This window comes from Scyliorhinus torazame, chromosome 5, assembly GCF_047496885.1.
Source record: "Scyliorhinus torazame isolate Kashiwa2021f chromosome 5, sScyTor2.1, whole genome shotgun sequence".
Classification (NCBI taxonomy): domain Eukaryota; kingdom Metazoa; phylum Chordata; class Chondrichthyes; order Carcharhiniformes; family Scyliorhinidae; genus Scyliorhinus; species Scyliorhinus torazame.
Window position 1 is genome coordinate 81,530,397 of NC_092711.1, and position 23,518 is coordinate 81,553,914.

The 23,518-nt window shown below is 45.7% G+C and overlaps 1 protein-coding gene across 3 annotated transcripts; it reads right to left on the reverse strand.

Moving 5' to 3' along the window:
• Positions 1–8,453: 8,453 nt before the first annotated feature.
• LOC140418624 (uncharacterized) lies at positions 8,454–14,685 on the reverse strand. Of its 3 annotated transcripts, none has more exons than XM_072502165.1 (3): positions 14,617–14,685; positions 11,374–11,489; positions 8,454–9,659 (listed from the first exon to the last, which is right to left on the reverse strand). In XM_072502165.1, exon 3 carries the CDS (start codon positions 9,550–9,552, stop codon positions 8,599–8,601), a length of 954 nt encoding a protein of 317 aa, XP_072358266.1. In that variant the 5' UTR covers positions 9,553–9,659; positions 11,374–11,489; positions 14,617–14,685; the 3' UTR covers positions 8,454–8,598. The 3 variants fall into 3 exon arrangements, with proteins under 3 accessions (XP_072358266.1, XP_072358268.1, XP_072358267.1); XM_072502167.1 differs by having other exon boundaries at positions 11,367–11,489; XM_072502166.1 differs by lacking the exon at positions 14,617–14,685 and adding an exon at positions 13,951–14,147.
• Between the last annotated feature and the right edge of the window lie 8,833 nt (positions 14,686–23,518).

Sequence of the window (23,518 nt, forward strand, 5' to 3'; positions counted from 1 at the left end):
TGAGTCTGATATCCGGTATAATTTAGTTCGAGAGGGAGAGGAAGAACAAAGGAAACCCTGGAAGATTTGGAGAAACGACATTCACGATGGCTCATCAAATCTCCACACAGTCAGTTCTGGACACAAGGTTAACATCTGTTATTCTGTCTGCTCAGTCAGGGTGATTCAGATTAATGTCTGTCACAAGTCATGGATGAAGTGACTTATAAAGCAGATTCTTATCTCTAATTATATAAATTTGGTAAAAGGATACAGAAATAATGATCTCATATTTTATTTGGATTTCAGCCCCAGGGAGGAGGGAGAGTGTGTGGGACGGGGATTTACAGCTTTGGGGACAGAAGAGAGAAAATATGTTCCCCAGAAACTGGAATTAACTCTTCTGAATTTCTATCCTGTGCTGATAATGTGACCTTTGTAAACTCCTTTTACAGGGCATTAGGAAAGCGTTTTCAGACATGAAACACAAACCAAATATCACATTAAGATCTGACAGTGTCACTCAATTGATCAGGACCTGAATATCCTCAGACTATAAATGTGGAATGAAAAATGTTTGTGGGAAAATATTTCAAACATCAGATCAGTGTGACTGGTAAAGTACCGAGACACACACGCACCTGAGTGAGAGTGTTCCAGTGAACTGACTGTGGAAAGAGCTTTAACCAGTTACAGCCTGAAAAAACACACCATTCACTGAGGGGGGAAACCATACACGTGTTCTGTGTGAGGACCAAGCTTCACTTAATTGTCTGAAGAGGAAACGGACAAAGACACTGACTCCATGGAGATGCCGTGGAAACTGTGGGGTATGATTTTCGCTTCGGGGGTTTCCAAAATGCGAGAGGTCCCGGGTTCATATCCCAGACGAGCTCTGCAAAGCGCTTGACTGGGGAGGTGATGGTGTAGTGGTATTGTCACTGGATGAGTAATCCTGAGACCCAGCACAATTCTCTGAGAATGCGGGTTCAAACCCCACCATGGCAAATACTTCATTAAGGCTTGTATTTCAACTTGGATCCAATCAGGGGCAGCACGGTAGCACAGTGGTTAGCAAGCTGCTTCACAGCTCCAGGGTCCCAGGTTCAGTTCCTGGCTTGGGTCACTGTCTGTGCGGAGTCTGCACATTCTCCCCGTGTCTGCGTGGGTTTCTTCCGGGTGCTCCGGTTTTCTCCCACAGTCCAAAGATGTGCAGGTTAGGTAGAGTGGCTATGCTAAATTGCCCTTAGTGTCCAAAAGGGTTAACTGAGGTTACTGGGTTACGTGGATAGGATGGAGGTGTGGGCTTGGGTTGGGTGCTCTTTCCAAGGGCCAGTGCAGACTCGATGGACCGAATGACCTACTTCTGCACTGTAAATTCTATGATTGTGGAAATTGGATGTTCAACAGTATCGTGAGAATCGGAGCAAAGGGTAAGTCACACAGACAAGATGAGCGCTGAGAGAGCATGATGGGATTTAACGGGGAAAGAGGCGAGTTCAGAATTTGGAAAAGAAAGGACTTTCGAGGCAGTTTTACTGAATGGTTTCATGGAAGACGAGCAGCAGAATCAGCTGATCGGATTGTTTCAATGGGTGGGGTTTTCCAGTCCTCCCTGCTCGCTGGATCTTCCAGTCCCACAGATCTCTCGGTCTGCTATTCCGGTTCATTGGTTGTCTCATTGAGTTTGCTGTAGGCCTCTTGGGGTCTGTGGAAGAACTCCCGGAGCCTCATTCGCCTGATGAATTCCCTGGAGGGGAAAAACTACATTTTCTTCGCAGCCTTCAGCACGTCATCGATGAAGACGAACATCTTGCCAAGGCCATCCCCACACCCCTACTACTTTCCTTCAAACAACTGCGCAAACTCAAACTGACCATTGATTGCAGCAAACTATCCAGCCTTCAGAAGAACAGCGACCACGACACCACACAACCCTGCCATGGCAATATCTGCATGACGTGCCAGATCATTGACATGGGTACCACCATTACACGTAAGAACACAACCCACCATGTATGCGGTACATACTCGTGCGACTCGGCCAGCGATGTCTACCTCATAGGCTGCAGGAAAGGATGTCTCGAGGCGTGGTGCATTGGCAAGACCATGCAGACGCTGCGACAACGGATGAACAGACATCGCACAACAATCGCCAGGCAGGAGTGTTCCCTTCCTGTCGGGAACTCTTCAGCAGTCAAGGGCATTCAGCCTCTGATCTTCAGGTAAGCGTTCTCCAAGGCGGCCTTCAGGACGCGCGACAATGCAGAATCGCCGAGCAGAAACTAGTGGCCAAGTTCCGCACACGGGTATGGCCTCCACCGGGACCTTGGATTCACGTCACATTATTCACCCCTTACCATCTGGCCTGGGCTTGCAAAATCCTACCAACTGCCCTGGCTTGAGACAATTCACACCTCTTCGAAAGCTAGTGATTCGAAACAAACCTGTTGGACTTTAAGCTGGTGTTGTAAGACTTCTTACTGTGCCCACCCCTGTCCAACGCCAGCATCTCCACATCATAAATGAGAAGCATTTAATGCTTCTGCCAGTTTCGAACCATGCACCTTTTGTGCATTAGGTGAATGTGATAACATCTGCGCTGCAGGAACAGCTGGCAGCACAGTACCCAATCACCCTATGCAACGCTCAATTGCACAGTCTTGCAGCAGCTTTCAATGGTTTGGCTGGGAGGCCAGGTCACTGATTACATGAAGACAGCTGTTCCTTTAAAACAGATGTCTCAACTTGTCAGACCATAAGCTATAAAACTTGTGTTGAACTTTAGCATTTGTTCAGCAAATATCTAACGGAACAATGCTCTCTGTTCAATCATTAATGCATCATTCTTATCTTCCGACGGAAAATTTCCATCAATTCTACTCAATATTTGTTTCGTTATTCAACGTTGAACATCAGGAGATTGATTTGTTATAAATGACTTCATTTTGAATTGAATAGCTCTCGCGTCTTCACTCTGAATAACTCTGAAATATGCACCATTGAATTGCAAACATGGCTGACCAAGAAAAGAAGGCTTTTCACTGGGCAATACAAATCCCATGAATCTCAGTCAGCTTTTAAACACAGTCAAATATAGTTAAATGGACGAGAATTGAGAATTATGTGTTGCTTATATTTGACCCCTGTGTTTTGCTGTTAAACGTTCTGCAGCCTAAATCCCGTTCATGTATAAGAAAGGAGGGGTGACAGCAAATCCGCACTGAGCCTGGAGTTCCTCATCTCCCTGAGTGGCTTTTCCTGTTTCTCCATCATTAAGGCCGAATCTTTCAAAAATGTGGTTCAGTTAAATCTCTGCCATTTCCTCTAATTCAGTTACAGTATCGTTTGTGTCTGTCTATATGAGCTGTCTAGATATGTTTTGGATGCTGATTAAAATTTTAATCTGCGTCTACAAAGTCATTAAATTTTTTTGTGAACTGAGCAAACTGCCAAGATCCGCACTTTGTTTTTTTGTGTATGGAACAATCTGTCTGGACTGTACACAGAACAATACTTTTCACTGTACTCGGTACACGTGACAATAAATCCAATCCAATCAAAGAGACAGTTTCTTACTCGTCTTCAAATTGAAAAGAGACTTCTTAAAAATTATTCATTTATGGGAGGTGGGCGTCACTGGCTGGGCCAGCATTTACTGCTCATTCCAATTGCCCTTGAACTCTTGTGAGGCTATTTCAGAGGGCACTTACAAATCAACCACAACATTGCTGTGGATCTGGAGTCATGTGTAGGCCAGGCCACATAAGGAGAGCAGATTTCCTGAAGGACATTAGTGAACCAGATGGGTTTTTACAACAATTGACAATGTTATCATCAGATTTTTAATTCGCGACTTTTATTAATTTCAATTTCACCATCTGTCAAAGGCAGATTCTATCCCAGATCCCCAGAGCAGTAACCTCGCTCTCTGGATTACTCGGCCATTAACAATACAGGGCAGCACAGTGGCTTAGTCATTAGCATTGCTGCTTCACAGCACCGAGGTCCCAGGTTCGATCCCACCTCTGGGTCACTGTCCGCGTGGAATTTGTACATTCTCCCCATGTTCCCACAAGACACTCTTGGAACTATATTGTTGTGCGACTGTCCTCGTGTAAGCCACAACCTTCTGTTGGTAGCCGGATGTCACTTGACTGATGCCGGACGCCACCTACTGGTGGGAGGTCACACTGCTGACTACATGTAATATTAATTCCAGGCTTATCACCACATCTCGTAACTTCTAAAATTATCGAGTAATTTATTTTTTTCAAACAAATTCTGATAGCTCTGCAGTTTCTGGAAACATTTTGGTTGATCGTGCTATTTAAAAAAATAAATATCTAGTCTTTGCAATATAATTACCTAACATACCAATTCACTTATGATAATCAATGTTCACTACTGAATAATCATGACTATAATGAAATCAATGCATAGTTAATATAGAAAAGGTACAGAAGGTGAAATGGCTGCAGGAAACCACATGTTAGAGGGATAAAAGGGTTTCCTTGACCTTGTTACAAATGACAGTGAATACACTACGAAAATGACAATTTTATAACTAAATGTGATCACACATCCGTCCTTACAGTTTCCTACATTACAACAGTGAATATATTTCAAAAGTACTCCATTGGCTTTCAAACACTTCAGGAGGTCCAGTGGTAGTGAGAGGTTTTATAGAAATGTACACTTGTTCTAATTGTTCGCAAACTCGGATACATTACACTCGGTGTCCTCACCAGAATCATTAATAAAGGTTGAGTCTTAATTTTGTGTGATAACCACAACATTGACACCATTTTGAAAACTCTGTGAAATTCCAGACACACCAAATGCACTATTATTTATCGTAAAATACAGCGAGTTGTTGTGATTTACACTGTCTATAAATGGTGCTGGAATCTCATTGGACTGTAACTTCCAAAAGATAATTTGATTCATTCTGAATAAGAAAACAAAATCGTTGAACTCTGGGATTAAATGGGTCACTGTACAAAGAGCTGGCATAGGGAAAATGGGCCAAATAGACTCCTCTGTGCTCGAGGAGCCTTATGCACATGTAAAGCGAGTGGTAACGACCTGGAACCTACTGCCTATGAGGGTGGGAGATGCAGAGATGGCGGAAGGATTTCAATCGGAAATTGGACAGACACTGAGAGAAATAAACCCACAGGGATTCGGGGAAAGAATGTGGCAATGGACAGACTGGCTTGCTCCACAGGGAGCCGACACGGTCTCAAAGGGCTGAATGGCCCCATTCCCCACCCTCTAGATGCTGTGATCTCAGGAGAGAAATTCAGCTGCTCCAGTCACTCCAACTAACTGGAGTCCCTCAACTCTGGTGCCATTCTAGCACAATGGTTAGCACTAATGCTTCACAGCACCAGGTCCCAGGTTTGATTCCCGGTTTGGGTCACTGCTTGTGCGGAGTCTGCACGTTCTACCAGTGTCTGGGTGGGTTTTCTCCGGGTGCTCCAGTTTCCTCCCACAAGTCCTGAAAAATGTGCAGGTTAGGTGAATTGGACATTTTGAATTCTCCCTTGATGTACCTGAACAGGTGCCGGAGTGTGGCGACTGGGGGATTTTCACAGTAACTTCATTGCACTGTTAATGTAAGCCTATTAGTGACAATAAAGATTATTATTGTTAATGTCCTCTACACCCTTCGAAGAACTTCACATCTTTCCTACAGTGTGGGGCCAATATATAGGGTTCCCTTCTAGAGGGATAGAATTGAAAAGCACGGAGGAAATGTTCAACTTGTTTAGAATCAGGGTTAGACTACACTGGGAGCTCTGTCAACATTGGTGATCTCCATTTAGAAAAAGGAAATAGAGGCACTGGATAAGGTGCAACAAAGATTCATAATATACAGAACTGAGAGCATTTAACACTCAGGAAAAGGTTGGGGCTGCTTTTTTCTGGAAAAGAGAAGACTGATGGGTGACCTGATGGAAGTCTTTCAATAATCCAACAGGAATTTCAGTAGAAACCTCTTTACCCAGCGAGTGGCGAGAATGTGGAACTCACTCCACAGCGAGTGGGTGAGGTGAACAGCATGAATCCATTGAACGTAATGCTAGATACATACACGAGGGAGAAAGAATAGGAGATGCTGATGGGGAGATATAGAGGGGTGGGTGGAGGATCATGTGGAGCATAAATACTGACACCGACCATGGCTAACCTCAGCCATTATGGGAATTTAACTTGTGCTGTTGGTGTCACTCCGCACAAACCAGCCATCCAGCCAACAGAGCTAACCGATCCCAGTGTAAATCTGTAATAATTCCTTAAATATAAGTGATTGCCTGTCTCCCACCACACTATTTAATGTAGTTTCCCAGTGTACCTCAGACAACTTGCCCCTCATACCCTGATAGTTTTCTTCTGTGAGAAGCACTGAGATAAATTAAACAAAAGAACCGTGTAACCACCACAGCCCATCTTCATGGCAATGTGGCATGATTTTGGGGGTTTTAAAACAGAAATGGTAATGAAACATCTAACCTGGGCAGCACGGTAGCCTAGTGGTTAGCACAGTCAAGGACAGTAGTGGGAACTTGTGCAGGGAGTCAGAAGAGATAGGAGAGGCGTTGAATGAATACTTTGCTTCAGTGTTCACCAAGGAGAGAGGCTATGTTTTTGAGGACGAGAGTGTGATACAGGCGGGTCGGATGGAGGAGGTAGATGTTCTAAGGGAAGATGTATTAGCAATTTTGAAAAACCTGAGGATTGACAAGTCCCCTGGGTCAGATGGGATATATCCTAGGATTCTTTGGGAGGCAAGGGATGAGATTGCAGAGCCTTTGGCTCTAATCTTTGGGTTCTCGCTGTCCATGGGGATAGTGCCAGAGGACTGGAGAGTGGCAAATGTTGTTCCTCTGTTCAAAAAAGGGAATAGGAATGACCCTGGTAATTATAGGCCAGTTGGTCTTACTTCGTTGGTCGGTAAGTTAATGGAAAAGGCCCTGAGGGATAGGATTAATGACCATTTGGAAAGATGCAGCTTAATCTGGGATAGTCAATAAGGATTTGTGAAGGGTAAGTCTTGCCTCACAAATTTGATTGAATTATTTGAGGAGGTAACTAAGTGTGCAGATGAGCGTAGAGCAGTTGATGTTGTATACATGGATTTCAGTAAGGCGTTTGATAAGGTTCCCCATGGTCGGCTCATGAAGAAAGTAAGGAGGTGTGGAATAGAGGGAAATTTGGCCAATTGGATAAGTAACTGGCTATCACATATAAGACAGAGGATGGTGGTGGATGGAACATTTTCAGACTGGAGACCAGTTACCACCGGTGTACCACAGGGATCAGTGCTGGGTCCTCTGCTATTTGTGGTCTTTATAAATGACTTGGAGGAGGGGGTTGAAGGGTGGGTCAGTAAATTTGCTGATGACACCAAGATTGGTGGAGTAGTGGATGAGGTGGAGGGCTGTTGTCGGCTGCAAAGAAACAATGATAGTATGCAGAGCTGGGCCGAAAAATGGCACATGGAGTTTAACCCTGATAAGTGCGAGGTGATTCATTTTGGTAGGACAAATTTGAATGCAGATTACAGGGTCAACGGCAGGGTTCTGAGGAATGTGGAGGAACAGAGAGATCTTGGGGTTAATGTCCACAGATCTCTGAAGGTTGCCACTCAAGTGGATAGAGCCGTGAAGAAGGGGGCTTGAGTTTAAGAGCCGTGGGTTTATGCTGCAACTGTACAGGACTCTGGTGAGACCACATTTGGAGTATTGTGTGCAGTTCTGGTCACCTCATTGTAGGAAGGATGTGGAAGCATTGGAAAGGGGGCAAAGGAGATTTACGAGGATGCTGCCTGGATTGGAGGGTAGGTCTTTTGAGGAAAGGTTGAGGGAGCTAGGGTTTTCTCATTGGAGCGAAGGAGGATGAGAGGCGACTTAATAGAAGTTTATAAGATGATGAGGGGGATAGAGTGGACGTTCAGAGACTATTTCCTCGGGTGGGTGTAGCTGTTACAAGGGGGCATAACTATAAGGTTCGTGGTGGGAGGTATAGGAGGGATGTCCGAGGTAGGTTCTTTAATCAGAGAGTGGTTAGGGTGTGGAATGGACTGCCTGTTGTGACAGTGGAGTCGGACACTTTAGGAACTTTCAAGCGGCTATTGGATAGGCACATGGAGCACACCAGAATGGCAGGGAGTGGGATAGCTTGATCTTGGTTTCGGACAAAGCTCGGCACAACATTGAGGGCCGAAGGGCCTGTTCTGTGCTGTACTGTTCTATAATTCGGTATACATTGTAAAACACAGAAATTCCCCTCCAATAGGAGGGAAGCAGCAGAGGCAGCTGATCGGATTCACTCAATCTCAGTCACAAAGAAGTTCCATGAGCGCCTCACAGGTGGAGATGAGGATGGAAGAGACAGGGGAGAGCGAGAGGACTTCAAAAGGAACTAATTTGTGTCAGAGATATTAAAAAGTTTCAACTCACTGTGCATTTCACACAGACTTAATTTATTTTGATTTTTAGCCAGAATATTAGCCCCTGTAAATGGGCTGGAGTTTGTTATCAGCAGAAAAAGACCCAAATGAACATGGTTCAGTCCTGAATGTGAGTTAACAGCAAAACCCATTCACTGTGGTTACTTATGGCCTATTTGGTGACTCAGCAGGTGGGATGACTGAGTGAATCCCTTCCCACACTGGGAGCAGGTGAATGGCCTCTCCCCAGTGTGAACTCGCTGGTGCTTCTGCAGGTTGGATGACAGAGTGAATCTCTTCCCGCACTCGGAGCAGGTGAATGGCCTCGCCCCAGTGTGAACTCGCTGGTGCTTCTGCAGGTCAGATGACTGAGTGAATCCCTTCCCACACTTGGAGCAGGTGTATGGCCTCTCCCCAGTGTGAATTCGCTGATGTACAGTGAGGTTAGATGAGTGCCTGAAACCAGTCCCACAGTGAGAGCACCTGAACGGACTCTCGTCAATGTGAACACGTTGATGGCGCATCAGATCCCCAGAACCTTTATAGCACCTCCCGCAGTCTGGACATTGAAATGGTCTCTCATCAGTGTGAACTCGCTGGTGTCTCAGCAGGTTGGACAAATTACTAAATCCTTTCCCACACTCTGAGCAGGTGAATGGTCTCTCCCTAGAGTGAACTCGCTGGTGTGTGGACAGACTGGATGACTGAGTGAATCCCTTCCCACACTGGGAGCAGGTGAATGGTCTCTCCCCAGTGTGAATTCGCTGGTGTGTCTGCAGGGCCGATGAGTCAGTGAATCCCTTCTCACACTTGCAGCAGGTGAATGGTCTCTCCCCAGTGTGAATTCGCTGGTGTCTCAGCAGGTGGGATAACTTAGTGAATCCCTTCCCACACTTGGAACAGGTGAATGGTCTCTCTCCAGTGTGGCTGCGTCGATGAGTTTCCAGCTTGGATGGGGAAGTGAATCCTTTCCCACAGTCCGCACATTTCCAGGATTTGTTCTCAGTGTGACTGCATTGGTGTTTCATGAAGCCTGATGATTGACTGAATCCTCGTCCACACACACAACACATGTATGGTTTCTCCCCACTGTGAATGATGCTTTTTCCTTCCATGTTCAAAATCCGATGATATTCAGCAATGATAAATTGAGGACTCTGTCAGATCCTGATGTGATGCTTGGTTTGAGTTTCCGGACTTTGAAGCGTCCCCTTCGAACACCCTGTGAAACGGATTCAAAACAGAAAATAGGGAGTGAGAGAGAACCCACAAAAACACAAAGGCAGGTTGTGAAATTGAGCTGAATGAATCTGGTCATTTGTGGGGCCGGCACTGGGAAAAAGTGACCATGAAAACTACTGCATTGTCATAAAAACCCAACTGGCCTCTGGGAGGAGAGAAAGAGGTGAAGAGGGATTTTGTATGTCTACAAGACATATCAAGAGAGTAGTTGGCAAAGCAAATTCGATCTTGAGCTTTATCAACAGTAATATTGTTGCCAAAACTATGTTTCTGGTGGCACAGTGATTAGTACTGCTGCCTCACAGCGCCAAGGACCCGGGTTCAATTCCGGCCTTGGTGACTGTGTGGAGTTTGTACTTTCTCCCCGTGTCTGTGTGGGCTTCCACCCGGTGCTCAGGTTTCCTCCAAAAGTCCAAAGGGAAAGTTAGGTGGATTGGCCTTGATAAATTGCCCCTTAAGTGTCCAGGGTTGTGCAGGTTAGGTGGGGCTATGGGGTTACAGGGACAGGGTAGGGGTGTGGGCCGAGGCAGGATGACCTTTCAGAGAATCAGTGGAGACTCGAATGGCCCCCTTCTGCACTGATGGAATTCTATGGTTCTAATTCTATTCTATGAATCTTTATAAAGCTCTGGTCACCACTCTTCAGGAAGAATGTGAAGGTTCTTGAGAAGGTGCAGAGGAGATTTACCAGAATGGTTCCAGCAAAGGAGGTTGAGGGGAGATTTCATTCAGGGACACAAGATTACGCCAGGTTTCCATCGGGTGGACAAAGAAACTGTTTTCATTCACCGATCGTACAAGCAGCTGGGACACAGATTTAAAGTTTTGGATAAAGCCTGGATTGAACGATATAAGATCCTGAGGGGTTTTGACAGGGTGGATGTAGAGAGGATGTTTCCTCTTGTGGGAGAATCAAGAACGAGGGTGTCACTGTTGCAAAGTGAGCGGTCGCCCATTTCAGATGGAGATGAGGATTTTTCATTCTCGACGGTTGTAAGACTTTGGAACTCACGTCCTTAAAAGGCAGTGGAAGCAGAGTCCTTGAATATTTTTAAGGCAGAGCTGGATAGATTCATGATGAGCAAGGGGGGTGAAAGGTTATCGGGGGTAGGCAGGAATGTGGAGTTGAGGTTAGAATGAGATCAGCCGCAATCTTATTGAATGCTGAACAGGCTCGAGGGGCCGAGTGGCCTGTTCCGAGTTTGTATGTCAAAGGTACAGGAGATATGAGGTGATATGAGATATATGTTTTTACACAGCGAGTGGCAATGACCTGCCTATGAGGGAGTTTGAAAATAGACACAATGAATGATTTGATTTCAACAGGAAATTGGATAGACATCTGAGGGGAAATAACCTGCGAGGATACAGGGAGAGAGGAGAATGGCACTGACTGGATTGCTCCAGAGAGCTAGCATGGACTCAATGGGCCGAATGCCATTCTCTGTACCATCATGTCTCTGACTCTTGTGTCATCTAGTTTTGTAATTTAACCCCGGGGTATTCAGATATCACTCAGGTAAATCGGTGCTACACTCCCTCCGAGGCCATTCTATCCTTCCTCAGGTTTGTTGCCCAGAACTGAACACAGTTCTCCACGTTTGGTCTAACCAGGGTTTGTGAATCTCGGGGCTTTTCCAGTCACACTGAGACCTTAACTCTACCCTCACAGACAGAACAGACAAACCTTTTACCTTCCACACCCAGATGCTGCTGAAATTCAGGTTCTGGTGAATCGAGTGATTCTGTCAGATCGCGATGTGACGTTTGGTTTGCTTTTCCAGTCAGTTCAACCTCCACTTCCATTATCCTGTCAATTTACAGAAACCTCACTGTCAGTTTAGTATAAAAATTCACAACATTCTCTCCTCATCAACTTGATTGAATGTATTCCTGGAGGTTTGATCACATGACCTGCCCCCATCCTCCAGCCATTAATCGGTCAACACATCCATCCTTGTGACACACCGCCTTCCTCGGCCAAATGGGAAGCAAAAGGATTCATTACCTTACAGGACAGTTACTGTCCTAATGGTTTTCCAGCCACCCAGCTATGAACCTCGCCAACGCAGGGAGCGGAGTTGGTGTGAACTCGGGGAGAGGAGCTTTGGAACAGTAAATATAAATAACTTACCTCAGGGATTCACGGCCTAGCCGGCAGGGAGCGGAGTTGGGGCGAATCCAGGGAGGAGGAGCTTCAGAACAGGAAATATAAATAACTTACCTCAGGGATTCACGGCCTAGCCGGCAGGGAGCGGAGTTGGTACGAATCCGGGAAAGAGCAGCTTCGAAATAGTAAGTATAAATAACCTCGGGGATTAATGGCCTAGTCAGCAGGGAGCAGAGTTGATGTGAATCCGGGGAGGATTAGCTTCGGAACAGTAAATATAAATAACTTACCTCAGGGATTCATGGCCTAGTCGGCAGGGAGCGGAGTTGGTGCGAATCAGAAAGGTGGAGCTTCGGAATAGTAACTATAATTTTTTTTTTTCAAATTTAGAGTACCCAATTCATTTTTCCAATTAAATGGCAATTTAGCGTGGCCAATCCACCTACCCTGCACATCCTTTTGGGTTGTGGGGGCAAAACCGACACAAACACGGGGAGAATGTGCAAACTTCACATGGACAGTGAGCCAGAGCCGGGATCGAACCTGGGACCTCAGCACCGTGAGGCAGCAGTGCTACTCACTGCGCCACCCTGCTGCCATCAGTAAGTATAAATAACTTACCTGTTGGGTATCTGGACTGGGGGCAAAAACTGAAACGTGACATTAGAGTAATTAACTAAGTCGGGTTGTAACTAGATTAGTAACTCGGAGATAAGTAACCAGGAGATTTGTAACTAAGAGATTGCTGAATGTTATCTATATCAATGACTTGGATGAGAAAGTACAAGGCTTGATCAGTAAGTTTGCAGATGACACTAAAATAGGTGATATTGTAGACAGTGAGGAAGGTTATTAAAAATTGCAGCTGGATCTTGATCTGCTGGGGAAGTGGGCCAAGAAATGGCAAATGGAGTTCAATACAGTAAGTGTGAGGAGTTGCATTTCGGAAAGTCAAATCAAGGTAGGACTTTCACATTGAATGGTAGGGCCTGAGGGAATACCATGGAACAGAGGGACCTTGGAGTTCGGGTGCACGGTTCTCTAAAGGTGGAGTCACAGGTGTATAGGGCAGTGAAGAAGGCTTTTGGCCTTCATCAGTCAGGGCATTGAGTATAGAAGTTGGGAAGTTATGTTGCAGTTGTACAGGACGTTGGTGAGGTCGCACCTGGAGTATTGTGTTCAGTTTTGGTTGCTTTGCTATAGGAAAGATGTTATTAAATTGGAGAGAGTGCAGAAGAGATTTACAAGGATATTGCCAGGACTCAAGGGACTGAGTTATAGGGAGAGATTGGACAGGCCAGGACCTGTTTCTTTGGAGCGTAGGAGACTGAGGGGTGATCTTATCGAGATGTATAAGATCATGAGAGGCATGGATAGGGTGAATGCTCTGTCTTTTTCTCAGGGTTGGGGAATTGAGAACTAAAGGACTTTGGTTTAAGTTAAGAGGGGAAAGAATTAATGGGAACCTAAGGAGCAACGGTTTTACACAGAGGGTGGTACGTATGTGGAATGAGCTGCCGGAGGAAGTGGTTGAGGCAGGGGCATTGGCAACATTGAAAAGGCATTTGGACAGATACATGGATAGGAAAGGTTCAGAGGGATATTGGGTTAGCTTAGATGGACCTTTTGGTTAGCATGGACCAGTTTGGGCCGAAGGGCCTGTTTGCGTGCTGTAGATTCTATCCATGAACCCCAAGTCTCTTTGGGCACCCACTGTATTTAACCTCTTTCCATTTAAAAAGTACTCAGCTCTAATCTTTTTTGGTTCAAAACAGATAACCTCACACTTGTTTACATTGCCACAATCTTGGCCATTCACCTTGTCTGTCAATATCTGTCAATAGGGGCTGGTTTAGCACAGTGGGCTAAATAGCTGGCTTGTAATGCAGAACAATGCCAGCAGCACAGGTTCAATTCCTGCAGCGGCCTCCCCGAACAGCCGCCGGAATGTGGTGACTAGGGACTTTTCACAGTAACTTCATTGAAGCTTACTTGTGACAATAAGTAATTATTATTAATATTATCATTATCTTCTTACAGTTTTATGTTGTCATCAATGCTGTCTACGATGCCACCAAACTTTGTATTATCAGCAAAAGTGCAGAAGAGGCACTTTGATCCATCGAGTTTGCATCAACACATCAAAATCTGACCCACCTACCTAATCCCATTTGCCAGCACTTGGCCCATAGCCCTGAATGTTATGATGTGCCAGTCTTCATCCAGGTACTTTTAAGCGGATGTGAGGATTCCAGCAGTTTCCCAACAACAGGCATTAAACTAACTATTTTCCTACTTTCTGCCTTTTTGAACAGGAGGGGTGCCATTAGTCTTTTCCTCTAATGCAGTGACATGGTCACTGGGTCAGTGTCTCTCTCCCCCCCCCCCTGGTCTCTGTGAGGTTGTTTGTGGAGAGAAGCCGGAAGCGACAGTGAGAGTGGAGAATGTTCATTGTTCGGCTCTGGGGCCGCTCTGAGGTTTGTAACCCCGTCCGTCCCCCTCCCCGACACTGACCTCTCACCTGACACATCACAATGCGCGGGGTGATTGACGGCAGCACCGAACCAATAGGCGAAGAGTGGACAGATCCGGAGGACCGGTCGAGAGCGACTGGTCCTCCAACCAATCAGCGCGAATGAGGCGGCGGGACTGGGCTGAGTGAAGCGCGCGCAATGTGATTAATGGCGAGGCAGCAAAAGGTTCTATCTCGGATCCACAATCTGTGAAGGTGGGAATGGCGGGACGGAGAGAGAGATGAATCAGGAGGGTCGTTAGGCACGCTTCGTGTACATGTTATATAGACCAAAAATCCGGAAAAATAACCTACCGGTACCTGGGGATCTGAGCGCGAGCTGCAGCTTTGTTACAGACAAGATTAAGCTAACGCCATCTTTATTTGGCTCTGGCAGACGTGCGCATGCGCCATCTCAATATTGGGTTCGTGGCAGCAGTGGGGATGCGCCCTTGGCATCCTTTGGATCACTAGCAGTAGTGCGCATGCGCCCTCGGCATCCTTCTTTGGCGCACTAGCAGTAGTCCGCATGCGCCCTCGGCATCCTTCTTTGGATCACCAGCAGCAGTGCGTATGCGGACCCACCATCTTTATTGGGGCACGAGCAGCAGAGCGCAGGCTCAGTGGCCATCATTGTTGGGGGCAACATTTTTGAAACGTTTCTTCATGACAGAATGTCCAGCAAACTGCTTCACTCTGAGTTACAAATTCCTATTTATGGGGCAGAATATATGTCCAGGGCAGTGACAATAATTCGAATTTATATTGTGACTTGAACGGAATAAAACTTTGAAGACTTTCAGAGAAACGTTACAAAATAACAATTGACACTGAGCCACATGAGGAGATATTAGATTTTAAGGAGAATCTTAACGGAGGAAAGTGAGTCGGAGAGTTTTTTGAAGAGGAAATTGAGGCCTTGGGAACACAGTAATGGTGGAGAGATTAAAATCAGGACTGCTCAAGTGGCTGGAATTAAATGAGTGCAGAGATCTCAAAGGGGTGTGTGTGGAGGAGATTACAGAGATCAGGATGATCATTACCATGGAGTAAACAATGAAAAATTTAAACTTTTTGTGCCTTTTAAAAGGAAGTGTTTGCAGATCAGTGGGCACAGGGGCTGGTGTGAGTAAGCACATGGGTAGCAGAGTTTGGGATGGGATGGAGGGGGTTGTTTAATGTTGCAGTCCGGCTGCGAGTGCGTTGGAATAATTTGGTTAAGTGGTAACAGAAGAATGGATGATGGTTTCTGCAGCAGATGAACAGAGACTAAGGTGGAGTCGAGCTGTGTTACTGAGGTGGAAATCAGCAATCTTGGTGACAGTGTGGATATGTGGTCAAGAGCTTATCTAGGGGTGAAATATTTCACTAAGGTTGTGAACAGTCAGCTTCAGCCTCAGACATTGGACAGGGATGGAATTGGTGACAAGGGAGTGAAGTTTGTAGAGGGGACAGGAAGGGAATGGGTTCAGTCTTGTCAATATTTAAATGGAGGAAAGTTCTGCTCATCCAGTCCTGGATGTCAGACAAGTTCAACAGTGTGTGTCTTGGAAAGGAACTTGCAGGTGGTGATCTTCACATACATCTGCTGTCCTGTTCCATCCAGGTGGTGGAGGTTAAGGGTTCAGGAGATTTTGTCAAATTGTGATTCAGTTGTTGGTCCATTGCTTCCTGTTACCCTCACTCCGTTCTCACTCTCCCTTCCATCAACCTTTTTGATTCTCTCTCTCTCTCCCACTACTCACTCTCTTTCTCTCTCACTCTGTTTCTCACATAAAATTCTCTAGCCCAGAGGGTTGTGGATGATAATAACAATAATCATTATTGTAGGCTTACATTAACACTGCAATGAAGTTACTGTGAGCATCAGTGAATATATATTTAAGGCTGAGATGGTGAGATTTTTGGTCTCTCAGGAAGTGAAAGGACATAGAGAGCTAACGGGAAAGAGGAATTAAGACTGAGATCAGCCACAATCGTGTTCAAGGCAGAGCAGGTTCGATGGGCCGAATGGTCTACTTCTGCTCCTATTTCTTGTGTTCTTGCAGAGGCCCAAGTTTTGTGTAGTCTCAGGCCGTGTGGCAGGTTCCCTTCCCTGAAGGACATTAACAAACTGGTTCACTTTTCACGAAAGGTTCAACAGTTTCCGTGGTCACTTTTTCCCAGTGCCGGCCCCACAAGTTACCAGATTGATACAGCTCAATTTCACAACCTGCCTTTGTGTTTCTGTGGGATCTTTCTCACTCCCTTTTTACTGTTTTAAATCAATTTCACAGGGTATTAGCAGGGAAGGATGTGCAATTGAAAAACTGCAACCAAGCACCAATCAAAATCTGACAGTCGTGTAACTGATCGTAATCTGAATATCATCAGATTTTGAACATGGAAGGAAAAAGCACAGTTCACAGTGGAGAGAAACCGTACACGTGTTCTGTGTGTGGACGAAGCTTCAGGCGATTATCTGGCCTGTCAAAGCACAAGCGCAGTCACAGCCGGGAGAAACCATGGAAATGTGGGAACTGCGACAAAGCGTTCATTTACCCATCTGACCTGGCAACCCATCAACACATTCATATTGGGGAGAAGCCTTTCACCTGCCCCGAGTGTGGGCGTGGATTCACTCAGTCATACAGCCTGTTGATGCACCAGCGAGTTCACACTGGGGAAAGGCCTTTCACCGGCCCGAGTGTGGGAAGGGATTCACTCATTCATCCCAACTGCTGACACACCAGCAGATTCACAATGAGAGACCTTTTAAATGCAGGAAGTGCTTTAAAAGTTCTCGGGATCAGGTGTCCCATCAAAGAGTTCACACTGAAGCGAGACCGTTTAAATGCTGCCACGAGGTGACATCATCCAAAAGTGTTAGTTTTCACATGTACACTGACAACACCCAGCTCTACCTCACCCCCATCCCTCCCCATTCCTCCACTGTTACTAAATTATCAAACTGCTTATCCCACATCCAGTACTGGATGAGCAGAAATTTCCTCCAATTAAAAATTTGGAAGACCAAAGCCATTGTCTTCAGTCACCATTAGAAATTCCGTTCCCTAACTCCCGAGTCCATCCCTCTCCCTGGAAACTGTCTGAGGCTGAACAACACTGCACAATCTCCGTGTCAGATTTGACCCAAGATGAGTTTCTGACCCCAAATCCACACCATCACTAATACCAGATATTTCAGTCTCCATAATGTCACCTGTCTCCAACCCCACCCCAACTGCTGCTGAAACCTCATCCATGCCCCTGTTACCTTTAGACTTGGTGATTCGAATACATTCCTGTCCAGCCTCTCATATTCACCCCACATGGAAACGTGAGCTTATCCAAAACTCTGCTGGCCGTGTATTTTCTCACACCAAGTCCTGTTCACCATCACCGCTGTGCTCACTGACCTACATTGGGTCTGATTAAGCAAAGCCTCCATTATAAAATTTGCATTCGTGTTGTCAAATCCCTCCATGGCCATGAACACCGTCAGCCTTTAACCATAGAAGCAATAGAGCCCTGTTCAATGTGTGGAGAAACAGTTCACGTGGTCTGAATGTAGATGATGTTTTAGCCGATGATCTGACCTTTCGAACGATATGTAGTCACGCTGGGGAGAAATCTTGGAAATCTGGGGATTGTGGAATAGATTTAATCAGACCTGGAGATTCACCGACCTGTTCACACTGAGGAGTGACCGTTAATGTTCTCCGTGTGTGGGAAGGGATTCACTCAGCTAACCAGCCTCACTTCACCATGGTCAATCTGTACTGGACTGTTATCAAGTGCAATGTACCTTTCCTGAGGTTTGGTGGCCAGTACGGAACACAGTTCATGCAGCAAGTGAGGAAAAGACAGCAGGAATTTCTCTAATCTGTGATTTACAAGGACACATGCTTGGTTCCCAGCAGTTACGTTTCTTCAGTAATTTCCTCATTTTCCCTAAACTACCCTGCCTGTTAATTCTATTATTTCTGATAATTCCATTACTGTTAGCTATAAACATCACACATTAGAATTCAATCTGTTCCACTATTCACTCTGGTTTAAGTTTATGTTGAGGTTAATAACAGACAAACTCTGTCCTCTCCCCAATCCGATTAGAGTTTCCAATGAGTCGATTCTGTGGAATGGAATGTCTTATCAGCGTTTCCACGGTGACCTGTCTGCAGTGAAGGAATGTCTTATCAGCGTTTCTACAGTGACCTATCTGCAGTGAAGGAATGTTTTATCAGTGTTTCCACGGTGAGCTGTCTGCGGTGGGGGGGGGGGGGGGGGGGGGGGGGGGGGGAGGGGGAGAAACAGTGGAGGAACCGGTGATGGTTTCTCTGATCTCTGAATGAAATGTTATTTTTAAAGCGAAGGGAGTCTACTGGAAAATCTGAGTACCAAGTGCCAGCTTGAACCATTCTCCAATCCGTTGCAGCACAGCTCCCTCTACATTGCCCCATGAAACACTCCCAAGGCTGATACAAAATGGTGTTAGATACAGAGTAAATCTCCCTCGATGCTGTCCCCATCAAACACTCCCATAATAGGTATCATAGAATTTACAGTGCAGAAGGAGGCCATTCGGCCCATCGAGTCTGCACCGGCTCTTGGAAAGAGCACCCTACCCAAGGTCAACACCTCCACCCTATCCCCATAACCCAGTAACCCCACCCAACACAAGGGCAATTTTGGACACTAAGGGCAATTTATCATGGCCAATCCACCTAACCTGCACATCTTTGGACTGTGGGAGGAAACCGGAGCACCCAGAGGAAACCCACGCACACATGGGGAGGATGTGCAGACTCCGCACAGACTGTCCCAAGCCGGAATCAAACCTGGGACCCTGGAGCTTTGAAGCAATTGTGCTATCCACAATGCTACCGTGCTGCCCAAGTATAGCACAAGGTCAGATACAACGTATATTCTCCTCTGCACTGTCGCCATCAAACACTCCCAGGCCAGGTGCAGCACGGGGTTAGATTCAGAAGAAATCTCCTTATACACTGACCCCATCAAACACTTCCAGGACAGGTACAGTACAGGGTTAGATACAGAGTAAAGCTGCCTCTCCAATCAACCACTCCCAGGACAGGTACAACACAGGGTTAGATACAGAGTAAAGCTCCAGTTCCTCTCGATCATCAAACACTGCCAGGTGCAGATACACAGGCAGGTTATCAAACCATCCCTAGATGCCAAGGCTAGCAGAGACAGAATGGAAGGTATGGCGAGCTGGGACTGTTAAAATTTGGTTTTGGGATTGCAGATTACCCACAAAGTGGAGTGGGGGAATGGGGTTAGATCAAGCTTAACGCGCATCCAGATAGATAAATCCCCGGAAACTGATGAAATGTATCCCAGGACGTGTGGGAGGTTAGGGGTGAAATTGCGGGTCCCCTAGCAGAGATATTTGAATTGTCGACAGCCACAGGTGAGGTGCCCGAAGATTGGAGGGTAACAAATGTGCCTTTGTTTAACAAAGGCCAGAGGGAAAAGTCTGAGAACTACAGACCGGTGAGCCTAGCATCCGTGGTGAGTAAGTTGTGAGAAGGTATTCTGAGAGACAGGATCTACTGGCATTTAGAGAGGCAAGGACTGATTAGGGATAGTTAACATGGCTTTCTGAGTGGAAAATAATGTCTCACAAATTTGGTTGAGTTTTTTTAAAGGGGGAACCAACAAGGTAGATGAGGGCAGTGCAGTCGACGATGTTGTCATGGACTTTAGCAAAGCCTTTGTCAAGGTACTGCATGGTAGGTTGTTCCACAAGGTTAAATCTCACGGGATCCAGGGTGAGGTAGCCAATTGGCTACAAAATTGGCTTGGCGACAGAAGACAAAGGGTGGTTGTAGAGGATTGTTTTTCAAACTGGAGGCCGGTGACCAGCGGTGTGCCTCAGGGATCAGTGCTGGGTCCACTGTTATTTGTTATTTATATTAATGATTTGGATGAGAATGTAGGAGGCATGGTTAGTAAGTTTGCAAATGGTACCAAGGTTGGTGGCATAATGACCAGAGAAGGTTATCTAGGATTGCAACGGAACTTGATCAATTGGGCCAATGAACGGCAGATGGGAGTTTAATTTAGATAAATGTGAGGTGATACATTTTGGTTGATCGATCGAATCGGGGCAGGACCTACTCAGTGAATGGGAGGGAGTTGGGGAGAGTTATAGGACAAAGAGATCTAGGAGTACAGGTTCATAGCTCCTTGAAAGTGGAGTCACAGGTGGACAGGGTGGTGAAGAAGGCATTCGGCATATTTGGTTTCATTGGTCAGAACATTGAATACAGGAGTTGGGACGTCTTGCTGAAGTTGTACAAGACATTAGTAAGGCGACACTTGGAGCACTGTGTACAGTTCTGGTCCTATTATAGAAAGGATATAATTCAACTAGAATGAATGCAGAAAAGATTTACTCGGATGCAACCAGGACTTATTGCCCTGGAGCGTAGGCGTGATCTTATAGAGGTCTGTAAAATAATGAGGGGCATAAGTGAGGTAGATAGTCAACATCTTTTCCCAAATGTAAGGGAGTATAAAACTAGAGGGCATAGGTTTAAGGTAAGAGGGGAGAGATATAAAAGGGGCCAGAGGGGAAATGTTTTTCACACAGAGGGTGGCGAGTATCTGGAACGAGCTGCCAGAGGCATAAGTAGAGGCGGGAATGTTGGGTATAGAGGGATATGGGCCAAATGCGGGCAATTGGGACTAACTCAGTGGTAAACACTGGGCGGCATGGACAAGTTGGGCCGAAGGGCCTGTTTTCATGCTGTAAACCTCTCTTGACTCTATACAACTGCAGCAAAACATCCCTACATTTATATTAGATTTCCTTTGCAATAACAATAATATTCCATTGACCTTCCTAATAACTGGCTTTACCTGCAGACTAACTTGGGATCAGGCACCCCCGATCCCTCTGTAACTCAGATTTCTGCAATCTCTCTCCATTTAAATAATATTGTTTTATTTAATACTTCCTGACAAAGTGGACAATCGACATTTTCTTAAGTTATGGTCCAGCTTTATCAGTTTTTTGCCCACTCATTTAACCAATTTGTAGTACTTTGCAGAGTCCTTAAATCCACTTCACAAATTACTTTCCTACCGGTCTTTGAGGCATCAGAAATTTTAGCCGCCAGACATTCAATCCCGTCATCCAACACATTCATATAGATTGTAAATGGTTGGGAGCCCAGCACTGATCCTGGTGACATTCCACTTGTCACATCTTACCCATCCAGAAATGACCCATTTATACCGACTGGCTGCTTCCTGTTCGCTAACCAATCCTCTATCCATGCTGATATGTTGCCCCCAAACCACGAGCTCTTATTTTGTGTAATAACCTTTGATGGGGCACCTTGGGAAATACCTTCTGGAATGGAAATGGAAATCGCTTATTGTCACAAGTAGGCTTCAACGAAGTTACTGTGAAAAGCCCCTAGTCGTCACATTCCGGCGCCTGTTCGGGGAGGCTGTTACGGGAATTGAACCGTGCTGCTGGCATGCCTTGGTCTGCTTTTAAAGCCAGCAATTTGGCCCTGTGCTAAACAGCCCCAGATAATCCAGATAAAGCACATCTACAGGTTCCCCTTTATTGACATCCCTTGTTACTTCCTCAGAGAACCTTGATAAATTAGTCAAGCGCAATTGATTCCCTAAACCCATTTTCAAACACTGTATCAAAAGAAAATTAAAATCTCCTCCACCCCTCTGGCTCCTTTGCCAATTACCTTAGAGGGACTCACTTTCTGTTAAAGAGCCTGTCAACCCCTCTCACCCACTCTCCCGAAAGTGAACAAATTTAATCAGGAAAAGTTCAACAAATTCAAATATTTTTCTGTTAAAAGTTTATTGACGAAACAGAACATGGTTAAAAAAAAACTAACAGAAAATTACTTGAGGATCAAAGACAACCAGAGTAACAGGATGTTCACAATGTTCTGGTCCCAAATGGTTTCCCTTTGGCTCCTCTGTAGCCTGTTCCCGTGACTCCCTGCTTTCGACACAGGGGCACTGAACCCTGGGGGTCACATCATCGTCAGCCCCTGGGATTCTCCCCCCCACCCCCTCCCCCCACAAAACCTGATTGGTTGGAGGTCCAGTTTCCAGTTTAGCACAGGGCTAAATCGCTGGCTTTTAAAGCAGACCAAGGCAGGCCAGCAGCATGGTTCAATTCCCGTACCAGCCTCCCCGAACAGATGCCGGAATGTGGCGACTAGGGGCTTTTCACAGTAACCTCATTTGAAGCCTACCTGTGACAATAAGCGATTTTCATTTCATTTCATTTCAGTCAGGCGTCCAGCACCTTCCTGTTTCTATTAGCGACGCCAATGGCAGTTCCCCTACTGGGGAACAGGCCCCGTTATTCTCAGCTAAATTCAGCGAAAGTCAGCTCTCAGCTTCATCACCTGGCTGTCACCGACACGAGCAATAGAGACAGAAAGGTGCCCGAGGGTCAAATAGGAAGACAAAACTTGTGGATTTGGACCCCCATAAAGGTCAGCAACTTCTTAGAAAAAAATCAAATTCCCAGTAAATAAATTAAAGGATCACACAACGGGACTTCAAGTTTTATAAGTTTTAATACAACAAACAAACGCACTAGAAGCTACTTTAACTTGGAAACCTACACAGTAAACTATAAACTTTGCCCTTTTACACTATCTAAAATCACACTCCACCATCATAGTTACTCTGTCCTGGAATTTAATTGTCTCAGAACCTGTCCAAAGTGATGATTCATTCCTGAGGATTTACTTCCGTTCTTCAACCAAGACACTGAGAAACAAAAGGGAGAATAGAATAGAATGTGAACTGGCAAAATACATAAAAATGGACTGTAAAAGCTGCTGTGGCTACGTAAAAAGGCAATGTTTGTCCGTTCCAGATAGAGTCAGGAGAATTTAGAATGAGGAATAGAGATCTCTCCAGCCACCTCGTTCAACTCTGGGATGTAGATCATCAGCTTTTGGGGATTTATTCCCTTTCAACCCCATTAATTTCTCCAGTGCTACTTTTTCACCAATACTAATCTCTGCCAGTCCCTTGGTTCTCTGGTGTTTTGGGGCCAATTTCTGTATCTTCCTCTGTGAAGTCAGACACACATTGTTTAGTTTCTCTGCCATTTCCTTACTCCCCATTATAAACTCTCCTGTCGACTTCCGGTTGCGGCTATGCGGAGCTAAGCCGCACGAGTCAGCAGCTCCCGCGAAGACGGACTTTC

What these genes read in the sequence shown, in the direction of transcription:
- LOC140418624 (XM_072502165.1), bottom strand. Translation starts at nt 9,552, where the DNA reads ATGGAAGGAAAAAGCATCATTCACAGTGGGGAGAAACCATACATGTGT.